The sequence below is a fragment of the Lissotriton vulgaris genome, chromosome 2_1 (genome assembly GCF_964263255.1).
Source record: "Lissotriton vulgaris chromosome 2_1, aLisVul1.2, whole genome shotgun sequence".
NCBI lineage: Eukaryota > Metazoa > Chordata > Amphibia > Caudata > Salamandridae > Lissotriton > Lissotriton vulgaris.
Window position 1 is genome coordinate 204,420,393 of NC_141687.1, and position 15,583 is coordinate 204,435,975.

General features: G+C 41.8%; 1 protein-coding gene across 9 annotated transcripts in view; it reads right to left on the reverse strand.

The window, feature by feature from the left end:
* Positions 1 to 744: 744 nt before the first annotated feature.
* Positions 745 to 15,583, reverse strand: part of LOC147729834 (complement factor B-like) — an 877,333-nt gene continuing 862,494 nt past the window's right edge. For all 9 annotated transcript variants that reach the window (XM_086954737.1, XM_086954730.1, XM_086954734.1 and 6 more), the window contains one exon: positions 745 to 1,039. In XM_086954737.1, the coding sequence (XP_086810863.1) occupies positions 923 to 1,039 (117 nt within the window). In that variant the 3' untranslated portion in view covers positions 745 to 922. The remainder of the gene's footprint in view (positions 1,040 to 15,583) is intronic.

Sequence of the window (15,583 nt, forward strand, 5' to 3'; positions counted from 1 at the left end):
CTTCTCTACCTCCTCCTTGCACCCTTCTCTACCTTGCACCATTCTACCCCCCGCCTTGCATCCTTCTCCCCTCTGCCTTGCACCTTTCTCGCCCACTGCCTTGCACCGTTCTCGCCCTCTGCCTTGCACCCTTCTCGGACACCGCCTTACACCCTTCCCACCCAATGGAGGGGGCTGCCACCTGGAACAATGGCGCCATTTCAAAAGCATGATGGACTAGGGCCTACCCTGACTGGGCCCACACCGGATGCACTGGAGATCCAGGGATCCGGGGGGGGGGGGGCAAGTGACCCCCCTTGCCCCCCCCCTGCGGACGCCCATGCATGTGCAAGAATAATAATAATAATAATTGAGGGCGGGGTAGTAGGGAGAACGGATGAGACACTATAGCTAGTCGGATTGGGGTTCTGGGTACTGAGGTGGGTTTTCTGGTACACTACTACACACCGAGGTCCTGGTTTCCTGCGCTTAGTTCTGTGTATGTGCAGAATCCCTGCAACAAAACACTATTATAGAAAAAGTAGAAAACAATATTAAAGTTAATTAAACTTGATATTATTCTAAAACAGTTAAACTATATTATACTTACCTTTGTTATTTTGGTTCACAATATTTTTGTATTCATAATATTTTGACCAGGTTATTATGATCATACAATATGTTTGAGTCAATATACAGGAGGAATAGCATTTCAGCTGGTTTGGTGCAGTGGTGAAAAAATAAAGCTACAAACACATATACATGCTCTTGATGCATTTTATTTTCTAAAAATATATCTACAGGACAAAGTAACATTCCCTATATAAACGTATGTAGTCTGTATTGAGCTTTGCTACAAAAAGAGTAACAAAAATCATGAAAAGAACCAACTGTTGTGGTGAACATGTGCCATAGATGTACATACACAATTGTCTCTTTTTTGTCATTTTATTCCGGTTTTGCTCTTTATCCAGCTCATAAGCCTGGGCACGCGGGTGTAGAATCCCATAAAATCTTCAGAGCCACATTCTTCGTGTCTGCCAAAGCTGACAATGCCAACCTGGTGTGAAAGAAGAAGAGAATTAGTGGGACTTACTTTAGAATGGACAATTTATTTAACTGATGTTGCCAGAGGTGGAAAGAGAATGAATAAGTAGTTATTTCTAAAGAATACTCCTTCCTGCTCCTGATGATCTTTTCCCAAACTTCAGGAAATGGAAGTTTTCCTTTTTAGCAATTACTGTTCACTGGTAGCATATGGTGCTGTTATAGATCGAACCATGGATCTAGATGATGATATTATTGAAAATGGCAAAGCTAATTGATAAAGGTAACAAATGGCGCAGGAGATGTCACTTTCCTTTTTTACCACGCTTCGCAGATGACATTAATGCTACTTAGAGGGGCTTTTAACACCTTTAGTCCCAGTTTTCGAGATTTTGCTATATTTTAGGTCTTGCATTTGGACAGCTTAGCTGCCTGGCGGTGGCGAGAGATCATGTTATCACATCCACACAACATACAAAGACAAGCAGATATAGATGGTGGCTTTCTGACCTCTCATTTCAGCCATAGGCTACTGTGCTTTAGATGGCTGTAGGCACTGTCTTACAGCGTTGTCTATCAGTCTATGGAATTTCATGGATTTGAGCAAGCTGAATAGTAGACCACACAAACATTGGCATTAATTCCTTTTTATATATATTTTTTCATCTATTTTATATCAGGAGGTCCGCAACCCCCATGCTCACTCTAGGTGCTAAAGCCATTGTATGTTCATGTGTGTTGGAACCAGCGGCGGCTCCTCCATTAAGAGGGGGAACACTGCCCCATTGCTGGAATCAGCATGAAAACATTTAAAATAAAATGATAATAAAGCAATTAATAAAACTGTTTTATTATCAAATTTATTTTACATGTAGGAGGGAGCCTTAGTCAAGTCTACCCAATATCTTCGGGACCTTCATTGGTTGAAGGTTGAAAACCGAATCAAATTTAAAGCACTCTGTTTTATGCACAAAATTAATTCTGCTAAAGCCCCGAAATATCTTCTTTCACTTGTCCGCCCTTATCTTCCACCTCGATCCCTCTGTTCCTCTACACAAAGAAAGTTTGTTATCCCCAAAATTAAGTTATCCCGTATGGGAGGCAAATCTTTTTGCTACCAAGGGCTTGTGTTATGGAACTCCTTGCCTTTCTCAGTACGCAACGAAGATAACTATTTTAAATTCTGCAAAATCCTAAAAACCTGGCTATTTAACATCTAGGCTCTCGTCTCCATCCACCTTATTTATACATCCTTACAAATCTCGCGCCGGGAAACCCTTTGTGGGTAGCTGTTGTGCGTAACAAATGCAATAATAATAATAATAATAATTGAGGGCGGGGCCATCAGCACCAGGGGGAGTGGTGGGCACAGGGCATCAAGTGCGCATGTCGATTTGGCTTGCCGTCTTAGAAAGGCCAAACCGACATGCACACTTGGATATCTCCAGGCTGTTGCTTGGAGATATCAGCAGGGCTCAGGACTCTCAGTCCCTGCTGGAGCGTGAAACCAGCCCCCTCTGACCAATCCTGGCGCTTCTCTCGTACTGGGTAATACCAGCATGAGAGCAGTGTCTGAATTGGATCAGAGGTGTCTGGGAGCCTTGTGTGCAGCTCCTGTGCATCAGGAGCGGAAGAGCGCAACGCACAGTGAGGCGGTAAGTTGTATTGTTTTAGCCCCCTGTGCTGCTCCATCACTTTTACATGCTAGCTGCGGCCACTGGTTGGAACGCATGCATTCGACACATGTCGTGACACACCAGCAGCTAATTGTGGCTTTTTTATATTTTGGAAAGGTAAAATAAAAATACCAAAATCATGCTGCAGGACAGCAAAAAAAGGAAGTAAGGGCTCAGTAAAAGCTGTCAGACTATCTTGAAAATATAAGGAAACAAAAAGATTTGACAACGTGTCAGCAACCACCTGTTAAAGGCAGACCTATTGCCTATGCCAATGCTCGTTTCTTTCTTTTTATTTAAAAATATTGTTATTGAACATTTTCCAGGATAAATGAACAGAGGAGGGAGAAACAGAAAAGGAATAGAAAAAGGTGCATATTGAAGAGCCCAGACCAGGTACAGAGGAGCTGGGATAGGAGGTTAACATAGAAAATCATGAACATATATCAAAACTTAGGCCGCGTTAAATCAGAACAGTATAAAGTTCTGCATGTATGAATCATAATAAAAAATTAATATGGTACCAGTAGGCGATTGAGTGAGAAGCAATGTATAGAGAGGGTCAGCTCACATAGAGTACATGGTGTCCAGTATCTTGCAGTGAAGATTATAACACGAGGCAGTTAAATAGGACAGAGATCAAGGGAAATAGTGTCAGCCGGAATTGAGGAGCAGATAGAATGCTTGTTCGGGGCAAAGAAAGACATGAGGTGATAGGCAACAAGGAATAGATCCAGCTAACCGCACAATAGGTCTTTAAGGAGGTTTGGTGGAGGCAAAGTAGTTGTTGAGGGCTGTCCAGACACAGGAATTGCAGACTATCCGTGGAGAGCTTCGGAGGGAGAGGTTATCCGTGCCTCTCAAAAAGGAGACCCTGTTTAACCAAGATCGGAAAGAGGTAGCTGCTGTTTTTCTCCAGTTAGTAAGTACTGTTTTGCAGGCAGCTGTTAGGAGAATATCAATGAAAAGGCTATCACTACAAGAGTTGATTTTTGGGTCCAGGAATCCTTGGACCAGGGATAGGAAGTTCCTTTCTAGTTGGACCCCACATAGGGTGTGAATGAAGTTGATTACCAAGTCCAAAATATGGGAGAAATGTTGTTAGAGACTACTGACTTCCATATTAGATTCAGGGTCTACTGAGTGAGAGTCTCAGCGGGCCTGTGTTATGGAACTCCTTGCCTTTCTCAGTACGCAACAAAGATAACTATTTTAAATTCCACAAAATCCTAAAAACCTGGCTACAGCCATCTATAAAACTAAAAAAAACCTTATTGGATGAAGTGAGATAAACAAGCTACAACAGCTTAAGAGAATGGCGATCCTCGAATTGACATGCAAAGAGAATCTTGATTGCATTTAAGGAGGTTAACATTACGCAATAACATTTTATTGCTGCCCCAACATGCAACCTATTGAAGAACATAAAATACATCACAAAGCATTAGAATGTTCAGACAATATATATATCCAAGGCATGCATTCATCATCCTCTTTAAGCTGTGACAAATCCTTCATCTTCTGCCAAATACCCTTATTGTACATTGTCTGAAAATAAAAACGTAACATTAATTCACAAGAACATTGCTGTCATAATATTATCCATATTATTAAATGTTACTTTTATATTCCTTTTTTGTGTAATAATTCTTCTCCTCATAGGGTGAGGAGGGCGGGATAATGGTAGCCTCTGTTATCTTTAATGAAATCAAGATTGTCTTTGCATGTTAATTGGAGACTTGCCATTTCATTACAAGACCAGAGGCTACGATTATGCATGTGTACAGCCATCCAGGACCACACTACTCATATGCTCCACTGGTCTTAAATAAAGTTTTAGAGAAAGTATTTACATTGGACCACTCATAAGTAGCTATTGAAACTGCTTTGTAAGACTTTAAATAAGACAGTAATAACTGTTGCTCTCCATCTGCCCAAAATTCCAACAACTTGTTCTCATATGACTTCATACAACTCCCCAGGGATACCTTTGCACACTCGGGAAAATAGGTACAAAAAATTGTCTCAGACATGATTTTAGTCGTCTCCCAAATGTCAAAATGTACCCCGACAGAAGAATACAATCTATTCGAAATCTCCAATGCCTTAACATCAGAAACTCTTCTAAGGAAATTAAGAAAAGTAAGGTTCTTAACTTCAAAGAAATCTGTCTAAGCGAAAGGTAATTATTACCTGGCCATGAAGTGAGCAACCTGAAAACTAAACTAACATCCTATAACGTTTCATAATAGGCCCTTAGGGGTCTCCTTAACCTAACTCTCGACATTACTCTCCTAATCAAAGGGTCATTTCATATAGCAAAATTATTAGCTAAAGCATGTTGATAGTCGTACATGAGAGATCGGAGCTGAATAAATCCGCAAAGTAGTTTTCTACCTTGGCTACAGGAGCTTCCACAGAAACCCCTTTCCATGCACCAACAACACTACTTCTTCCATACTCCTTTGTATCTCTTTCTATTGCCCAGGACTCATTCAATAGGTCTCTAGCCTTTTCTGAAAGACCAGAATATCTACTATTGCCCATGAAATCTCCCAAGAAGTTTCATGCTACCTTCTAAAACCAAAGGTGTTCCTCTCCTTCATCCACCAGAAGACCTAAAGAAACCAGAACCAGACAGGGTATTGCTACCACGAATTCCATCACGCCTGTGAACCAAACCTGAGACTTTTAATAGGGCGTTACTAGATTGATACTGCATTTTCTGTCTGGACCTTAATCAACATTAGGAAAGGCATAACCTCCCTCTCCCTCTCAATCCTGGAGAAAAGTGTCTACTGCCATTGCCCCAGGTTCTGGTCTCCAACTGAAGTATCTGAGTATCTTGTATATCAATCTGCTCGCAAAAAAGTCCACTTGAATTGGACACCATAACCTCTGAATCAAACCAAAAACCTCTGGATTCAACTTCCAGTTGCTGAAGTACATGAGGTGACTGGAGTTCTAATCCGGCTTACATTTTCCTGACCAGGAATACATTCCGCTCTGAAAAGGATCTTTTAATTCCAACAGATATACTATATCTGTTTTGCCAAATCTCGGGTTGGCCAAACGGTTTATATATGAAACAGCTGTAAAGCTGTCCAAACAAATCAGAGACCCTCTGTTTGCCAATAAATCTTTGAAGCTCATCAATATGTTTAAACCCGCTAAATCTCTAAACAATTTATATGTAACGATTGTTCCTCCTTGGACCATTTGCCTCCTGTCTCATACTTATTCAAACGTGCACTTCAGCCAATGCTGCTGGCATCCGATTCTAGAACCTATTCTGGAAAAGCCACTAAGATGGCTTTGTAAATCTAAGCTTCTAAAATTTTCAACCACCATTCCAGATCCTCCTGAGTGCCCAAGAACATGGAAATTGGGTCTCCATACCATAAACCTTTCCTCAGACCTAAGGCCTTCAGCCTCTGAAGAGCTCTGCAATGTAAGGGACCTGGGGAAATGGCCTGAATGGAAGAAGACAGTAGTCCTATGGCTCTTGCTTGGTCCCTCAAGGTGATCACATTCCTTGCTAGAACCAATCTTATCTGCTTTCTTATCTTTGTTATCTTCTTCTGTGGGAGAATCAGTTGGGATAAGAAAGCTTTGGAATTCTATGTTATGTTCCATGTTATGTTACTCTATGTATGTCCTAAGTAGTGACCACCACAGACTTTTCCACGTTGATTACAAACCCCAAACTCTCCAAGAGATCGCCTATCCAAGCGAGATGTTTCAGCAATTCTAACCTGTCCTGGGACATTAGCAACATGTTGTCCAAATAGATTATTAATCGGACCCCTCTCTCTACCTCGCTCTCTCCCTCTCTCTCTCTCTCTCTCTCTCTCTCTCTCTCTCTCTCTCTCTCAAGAAGGCTAGCACTGGACGCATCACCTTATTGCTTCTGGCTTTCTATGCCATATCTAGTATGTGAGTCAGGGGTTCCAGAATATCAAGGACCTTGTCCTGACATTGCTTCAGGCATTTCTCTATCTCCTTCCTGGGGCCCTTTCCAAACTTGACTGAAAAGGTAATGAGTTCTGGGTCTAGATTGGGTGTAGTACGGGTCTTATCTACAGTGGATGGCCTGGGGAACTCAGCCCTCAATAAATTGCAGGTATCGTTATCAAAAGATTTCCTGACCCATAATTAAAAACAAATGTAACCACATGATTCATAGGCCACCACTCTGCACTTTGCAGGGGGTTAATCATATTAGGGTTGAACATATCACCTTCAAAGGGGTCCTTTACACCCTTAAATGTTGAAGCTTGTTCCAAGTCATCATCCAGGCTTTCAAAGAGGTATGAGCTCTCCTGAGTATCACAAACATACTCGTCCAACTCTAAATCCCCATACTCAACAGCTTCCTCCTCGATCCCGCAACTTTGCACATCACGTAACTCTTTTGTACCATCTAGGTTGCTCTTTCTCATCATGCCACTTGTAACAACCTTTTCGAGAGCCATGTCAAGGCTGACCTTTCCTCTAGTGCTGCTGCGAGCACCATAATCTATTGTAACGCTTAGACTACCACACTTAAAAGCGTTAGACTGAACTCTCTCAAGATGTCTACTCTTCTGGGAAACTTTACATATTTTTTGGGTATTAGAGGTAGAAGGGGAGTCCTTCTTCGACAAGGAAAAATAATGTTCCTCTAAAGGAATGTCCCTCTTCCTCTTAGCAAGTGCGGCCTCCACGCCCAGTTTAATGGAGGATCTCAGCTCCTCGTCCAAGAATTATATATCAAACAGGAAAACTTCTACTCCCCATCAGGAAAAGAGCACGCACACGAGGACCATTTGGGTTAAGGCCTTTTTATTAAATGAGCCTCCTCCAACCCAACATAGATACGCGTTTCAGCTGACGCAGCAGCCTTCTTCAGTCTAGTGTGGGGCATTTTGGTATCAACCTTTATACATACTTAAAATCATAGACATAGAAAAGTTCATGACGTTTTAAAAAACAAATATTTGAAATTTAAATAGTAAATGTAAATATTTTTAAGATCAGTGAATATTGAACGTTTCATTGGTACTGTGTATTAGATGGTTGTTATTATCGGCATTTCTATATTGCATAATGCATGCAAGATTGTTCATGAATAAAGTGCATAGTGCCCAGACCAAACTATTCTAATACAAATTTATACTAAATCACTGATCCTTAGCAGTAGATATCTTCATGTTATTCTACATCAGGTAATGTCCATGTGCCATTTAAAAGAATCCCATCGCGCTGGTCATATGGTTATAAGTGTAAAACCATCGTGCTGCTCAAAATTAAAATTAGAATTCGAGGGAGACACGCTGCATTACATTTGCCATTATACTGAATTCAAAAACATTGTTGGGGAATGTCCGTATAATAGCGTCCGGCTCATGGCGAACAATGCTGAAATTGTGTGCTGTTGTATGCCATCGGAGATTGAAACATATTTAAATTATAGCACTGACTGGCAACACGCTGCATGTTTACTGAGGCATATAAATGATAGAGTGCAAGCCTTCTTGCAGCATCTCATTACCCAGTCCGAGCCTCCTAACAAAGGTTATCTAAAATGCTGGCCGGGACTACTCATCCCATAATGCCTCAGAATTATCACACCACTGATCGGAGGCATCGCATGTGCCGAAATGAAAGTTAATGTTTCTCCTGACGAACATGAGCATAGCACGAACTCATTCCTGTGGCGTGTTGCTGAATGAGTAACGTTTTTCACTTAACCGATATACATCTCTTGAATCAACATAACAATCACCAGCCCGGATATATATATATTGTAAATCTTCTGCTGAGGAATTTGTTAACAACATCAATATCAATTCTTTGAACCTTGAATTCACAGCTAATATCAACAATGTGAGTGTAGACTTCTTGGATGTAGAGGTTTACATTGAGGACAATAATATCATGACTGGAATGCATAGAAAATCCACGGCTGGAAATTCTATTTTACATGCCCAAAGTAATCATCCTCGCCATCTTATTAAGAGCATTCCTTATGGGGATTTTTTAAGAATTAAGCGCATATGCAATAATGAGATTGATCTTGCAATATGTGTTGAGGGTTCTTTTCAGAGGTTTTTACGTAGGGGATATGATAAAGATGCTCTCACTAGCTCCCTTAAAAAGGTGATGTCAAACCAGACAGGTCATACTTTTGAACCTGGGACCATAATTACTGACACTCTTCATTCGGTGCCTACTAAGACTGATAAACCCACTGTTCGGTTAATCACCACCTTCAACAATCAAGAAAGGAAGATCAGACAGATATTTAAATCCAATTGGCCCATTTTAAAAACAGACATTACGTTAGCTCCCCTTTTGGAGGACATGCCGAGTATTACTTTTCGCCGAGCACCCTCTATGAGGGATGCTCTGGTAAAAACTAGTCCAGAGGTCAACATTAAACCTAATTGGCTTTCTAATAGAACTGGGTTCCGTAAATGTTGCTCATGCAGGGCTTGTAAATTTTGAGTCAACACTGCAGAATATCTTGAAGGACTCACTAACACTGTCATTAAGATCAACAGTCTTTACACCTGCAAAACTGATCACGCGGTTTATGTTTTAAAGTGTACTTGTGAGCTGCTATATGTTGGCAGCACCAAATTACAAGTATATAACCGCATTTTACAGCATCTTCGGGCCATAGTCAATTCTGACCATAATTACCCAGTGGCACGTCATTTAAAATTGGTCCACAATAACAATCTTAATGATTTGCAATATTTTGTTATTGACGCTGTCCCCTTATCAAAGAGAGGAGGTGATGAAGAAAAGAAATTAGGACAGTTGGAAAACCATAATATAGTTCTGCTTAATATAATAGTAAGATTCCTAATGGCTTAAATATGGGAGAAGATCTTCATAATTTTCTGTAAATATTCCAGTTTATTCCATTATTTGCACAGTATTTTAATGGTTTTTACCTATTTATATGGTTTTACCTATTTTTATATTGTGCTGAGGATGTTTTATTGTTAACTTATTGGGCTTGCCTGTGGATTATTCTAATTAATTGTACATGATTCATGAAATTGTCTTTGATGCAGTGTTATCCTTTTCTGATCAATTTATTGGATATATTCTTAATGTGTTTTCCATCTATTTTTAGAATTGCAGTAATCTTGCTTATGCTCTAACTTTATAATTTTCTACTGTACTGTATATATCTGCCGGTATCTTGCACTTTATTGCACTTTGCACTTTATCACTATTGAATATATTTTTGTTTGGCTATTGATAGTTTGTTAATGTTAGAAATTATCATGCTCTGGTCCATTTTATGGACTTGAATCATTGCACTAGTTTTTGCACACTTTTATTATGTGGTTTTTTTAACGTTGTTACTGGATTGTGTCCGTTGGACCTCTTAGGACTAGATACATTATTTAACAATTTTATTGTTACCTTTTTATTGGCTGACTATGAATTCAAGCACTTGCCCTATATTTGCTTTCTGTTCATTATTTTCTTCAATGTATATATGGAGATAGTTTAGGAATAATTATGGTTTTAACCTTTGTCCTTTACTATGAAATTTCTCAATACTGCGATGTTATGAACAGACCATTATGAAAAATATTTTTTCAACATTGAATTTTGAAAAGTTTCACATCTCAGCCAGCCGATTATGTTATAATTAGTATTTTTTCTATGTCTTTGACCACGTGGGAGGGGCCATATGTAGTGACTGCCAGTATTTAACCACATGTATCTCTGGGATTGTCATGTGATCAAGTCCGGGTTCCCCGGACGAAACGCGTCATGTTGCTGTTCCCATCGATGGAATAAAGCACTTTATTTTTCACCAAGAAACCCTCATTGTGGTCTGTACCTGCTTTGTGTTCGACCCGTTTTCTGGTTGCTGACACTACAGGATATTGTGGAATGATATATATATATATATTCCGCTCCACTGTCAAAAAGGACCGGACCAGCATCAAACCATCCTCGGGTTTATTTGCGCAAATTAACAAGACTCGTTTCAGCCTAAGCCTTCGTCAGTGTCAGCTGGCGTCGGCGAGGCGGAAGTAAATATCGGCATTAGATACATAAACATGAATAAAGGACTCCTCGCCCCGTTTTGATCGCCATCTTAGAGTGGCTAAACAAAAGTATATACAAAACTTTCTTGTTTGCAGAAAGCTGATTTCAAATTTCATTTCCTACATTTCATAATTACATGGAGGTAGTTTGAAAACCGCATTACGTTTTTACATTATTATTAAACCCTGTATGGGTATAGTTGAAAAAGCGATATACAACCACTAAAACGTACATCAACATTATATCTCCATTGTCAAATTCACAAATGTGTAGGTAGAAATACAATTATCCACTCATTTTAGCCTTATTCAAACTAATCGTTGCATGATCCGCATTGAACATAATTACATTGATTCGTGATTAAGTCTTAAATGGGCAGACAGTGACTAATTCTCGCATGTATTGTTCCCTTCCCTGTCACTGTTGGAACAACTATCAATGTATGTAAAGTGTGGATCATATGCTTCCAATTAGATAAAGATCTCATAGTCACTGATAGCCCCCAAGGGACCTTCTCTGACACTGGTGCTGCTCTTTCTAAGATGAATGGGCTACAGGTGAGTGATGAGTTCCTCACCCACATTAAGCCCCTTCAGCATTTTCGTTTGGAGTTCAATGATGTACCTGGACTCCAAACGCCTTAATCTTTTCTTGTAGTCCCCTCCCCTGATGTCCATTGTGATGTAGTCAAGGCAAAAGAAGGTTAGGAGATTTCTATCACTGTTGTGGTGTGTGGCGAAATGCCTAGCCACCGGATAGTTTTAATCTCGGTTGGAAATCGCCCTTTGGTGCTCTAGTATTCACAGTTTTACCGCGCTCACTATGCTCCCTATGTAGCGGTAGCTACAGGGGCATTCTAATCAGTATACCACATAGGTCGTGGAGCAGGTCATGAATTTAGAGATCTTAGTGCATGAGTTTCTTTCTGGCACTTGATAGGATAGGACTCTCTTGCTTGAGCTGCATGCTTTGTATTTCCCGCAAGGATACGAGCCGTGCATTGCATGCAGTCCAGTTTTAGAGTTTTCCTTGGCTAGATGACTCTGAACTAGCTTATCTTTCAGAGACTTCGTCTTTCTGAAAGAAATTTGGGGATGATTAGAGAGCTCTTTCCCAATCACTACAACTGACTTCAGGATGTTCCAATTCCTGCACATAATCACTCTCACCTTATTCGCTGCCACCGAGTAATTAGTGATGAGCCTTACAGTGCCTGTTCCCTCTTTAAGATTACGGCCCTGTCTGTCTCCCAGTAATGTTATTCTGTTGGTTGTGTCAACCTTGCTTTTGGCATGTTGAAGTACCCTCTGTGGATAACCCCGGGATTTAAAGCGTTTAATGTTTTTGTCTGCTGCATCTTCATAGTCCTTCTCCATGGAACTGTTTCTTTTTATTCTTAATCGTTCCCTATAAGGGATACTATCAACAAGGGTCTGGGGATGGCTACTATGCCCATAGAGGACTGAGTTCCCAGCTGTACTTTTCCTATATAGGGCCGTTTGAATTGCCCCTGATTCGACAAACACCCTCAGGTCCAGGAAACTAACTTCTTCTCTGCTTATTTCATGAGTGAAGGTTACATTTAAGTCATTCTGGTTCAGGGCTGTGATATATTCTTCTGCTGAGGATTCTGATCCCTTCCAAATGATGAAGAGATCATCAATGTATCTTCTCTAGCAGACCACCCTGTCACCCACTCCCCCTTGTTGTCGGTCCAGGCCGCCTGCTTCTCCAACCAGCCCAAGAATAAATTTGCGTAGCTAGGGGCGAAGCAGGTGCCCATCGCCGTCCCTCTGATTTGCCTTTACCGTTGCTCTTGGAAAATAAAGATGTTATTATTAAGACAGAATGAAATTAATTCCATTATCATTTGCCTGTTTTCCAGGTATCTGGCTGATCGGAGGCCAAGGAAAGTTCCCAATGCCTTTACTCCATCCTGATGTCTAATACTTGTATATAAGCTGGAAATGTCAAGAGTTATCATAATAAAATCATCTTCCCAGCTCACATGCTGTATTTGCTTCAGGAAGTCTTTCGTGTCTTTTGTGTAAGGACTTAGTTGTGTTACCCACGGGGCTAGAAAAGAGTCAATCAATTTGGACATATTTTCAGTCAGCCCTCCAATTGATGACACGATTGGTCTTCCTGGTGGTCTAGCGGCATCTTTGTGGACCTTCCGCAGATGGTAGAAGGTGGGTATCTTTGGTTGTTTATTCTGTAGGAATAAATATTCTTCCCTTGAGAGAATTCCTTTCCAGTACCATTGTTCAATTAGGGTGTGATATTCTCATATGCTGGATTGGTAATCTACCTCCGTTGTTGGTAAATAATTGTCCTTATCCTGTAATTGGCGAAGTGCCTCTCTACAATAGTATTCTCGGCTGAGTATATATATATATATATATATATATATATATATATATATATATATATATATATATATATATATATATATATATATATATATATATATATCCAACACACAGTTTGCCTGCATTGAGTCAGCCCACACGAGTGCATAAAGGTAATCCTCTTTAATTCATGAGAAGAACAGCTTTCCATTATCAGCACAAGCGCTTCGCCATCTTAGTCCTGTGCTGCCCAACGCGTTTCATGCTTGGCGGCATTTCATCAGGGGCTCCAGGTAGGTGAGGGAATACAGCCCGCAATATGCAAGTCACTTTTAAATTAACCAATCCCCGCCCAGGTGGACCGCACTCGCCGAAGAAGGAGCAGCTCGTAAACGGCTTCTGCACCAACAGGAATGAGCGCCCTGAAAGAGGTCTTGTTAGCGGCACTTCCCAATCAGGCATGCCCTCGTGACTTCAGAAAACAAACCGCTTGACACACCAATGGGTCCCAGTTTCTGTCAAAGTAATACAATTTAATATTAAAATGCCGTACTGTAAGCCTTTTTGGTTAAAGTTCCCTAAACTTTTTGCTTTTCCCCTAGACTATTTTCCTGACCTAGAGATGCCAATTTAGATGCTATGGTTACTTTGCCACTGCTGATCAGTGTCAAAAAACAGGAGTTCCCTATGTGAAATGTAACAGTGAATGGTTGGGTATGATTGGTATGTTTGCCTTACTAGTAAAAGTCCCTAGTGATGTGCACTGTGTGTGCAAGGGCTAGTAATGCAAGGGCGCGCAGAGAAGGGAACTCAGGCATTCAGTGTAGGGCCTGCGTGCAGAAAGCTAAGTTAGCATGTAGTCCTGACAAGTACAACCAATTGTCAGGCCTGACTTTCCCTTTTACATACACATGGGGCACCCTTGTGATAGGTACCAGGTAACCCCTGGGCAGGGTGCAGTGTAGGTTAAAGGCAGGACATAAACTGAGGTGTGTGTTATGTTCTGGCAGTGAAAAACTCTCCATTTTTCATTGCTGAAAGGCCATTCTGCCCATAGGACAGAATGAGGGAGGCTGGGTGTTGTGTTTGTTAGCCTAGTTTCCTGTCAGTTTATAATGGAGAGGTGAAGTTTAGTATCTATGGAGTCACAGTGTCATAATGCATCTTTCTGTGAAGGTGGTTTTGTCACTGTGTGTTTATAAACCACTCCTTTAGAAAGTGGCTGAGTTCCTTGCTCTTAGCATTTCTGTGTGTCTCTGAAACGTGGATTGTCTGTCTGGAACTGAAAGGTGAGAGGAGCTGGGAGAGGTGGGAGAGATCTTGACCCAGGAGGGGTTGAGATGGCACCAGGCTCCCCTGCATCTGGTGAGTAGGGGGAGGAGAAGCCCGGGAGGTGAAAAGGCCTCAGCTGGGGCTATAAACCAATTGACCCATCTCCTGCGGAGTGATTAAGGATCCAGACCCCCTGTATCAACGGGAGAGATGTGGCACTGGGACGGAGACAATACACATACAAACTTCGAAGACATTAAAGGGTATAACTATGAGAGCTGAAGCCCCTGAACGTTGGAATGAAACAGATATGGATTGAGACTGAAAAGGCTTAAACCCATTCTGTGGTCAAGAGGAACCTATGCTAAAGAAGGAACAACTGAGGAGACTGCTGTGGATAGACCAATTTTTGCTTCGTGATCTGGGGCTGGTCTGCAGTTTGCTGTTCTAACTAAGGAAGAGGCTGTTGTGACTGTGCTTGGAGGCACTCGGTCCCCCTGCTTGAAGAAGACTGTGCTTTGTGCTGTGTCTTGTAACCCCAAGGGCCTGAGTTGAGCTGACTCCCTGTTTGGAAATACAGGATCATAAAAGTTTCTGGAGAAGTCCCAAGCAATGCGGTGTGTGCGTGCTTTTTGTCGCTTGAGACCCTCAGAAGTTGTGCCTTGTGATCATGGGCACGCAGCTGTAAGCTAAGTCTCAGACGCGCAGAGTGCGTGTCGAGGTGCAGGTGGAGTGTCTGGTCGTGGTGTGCACGGGGAGACTAGCCGAGGCTCCCTGTGTCGTGTCGTGGTGCAGCCTGTGTGTTGGTGAAGAGCACTTGGGCCTCGTGTGCAACAAAGGAAGAAGCGAGACTCGGACGGGCATGTGCATGTCGTGGTGCAGCCAGGGTGTTGGTGAGGAGCACCTGGACATCGCGTGCACCAACGGAAGGAGTGAGACTCGGACGCGCTAGGTGCATGTCGTGGTGCAGCCCAGGTATTGGTAAAGAGCGCCGTGGCCTCGTAGGCACCAAAAGAAGAAGTTAGTCTCCTACGTGCAAGTGTGCGTGTCGTGGGGGGGCGCTAGAGGGCACACAAGCTGAATGGCCGCACTCCCGTGAGGCTCCAGCAGCCTGGCGCCAATATCCGTAGTTTATCCTTCTTGACCTGGTCCGCGACGTCTGAAAACCCCTGTAATTGCCGAGTGTGGTCAGCT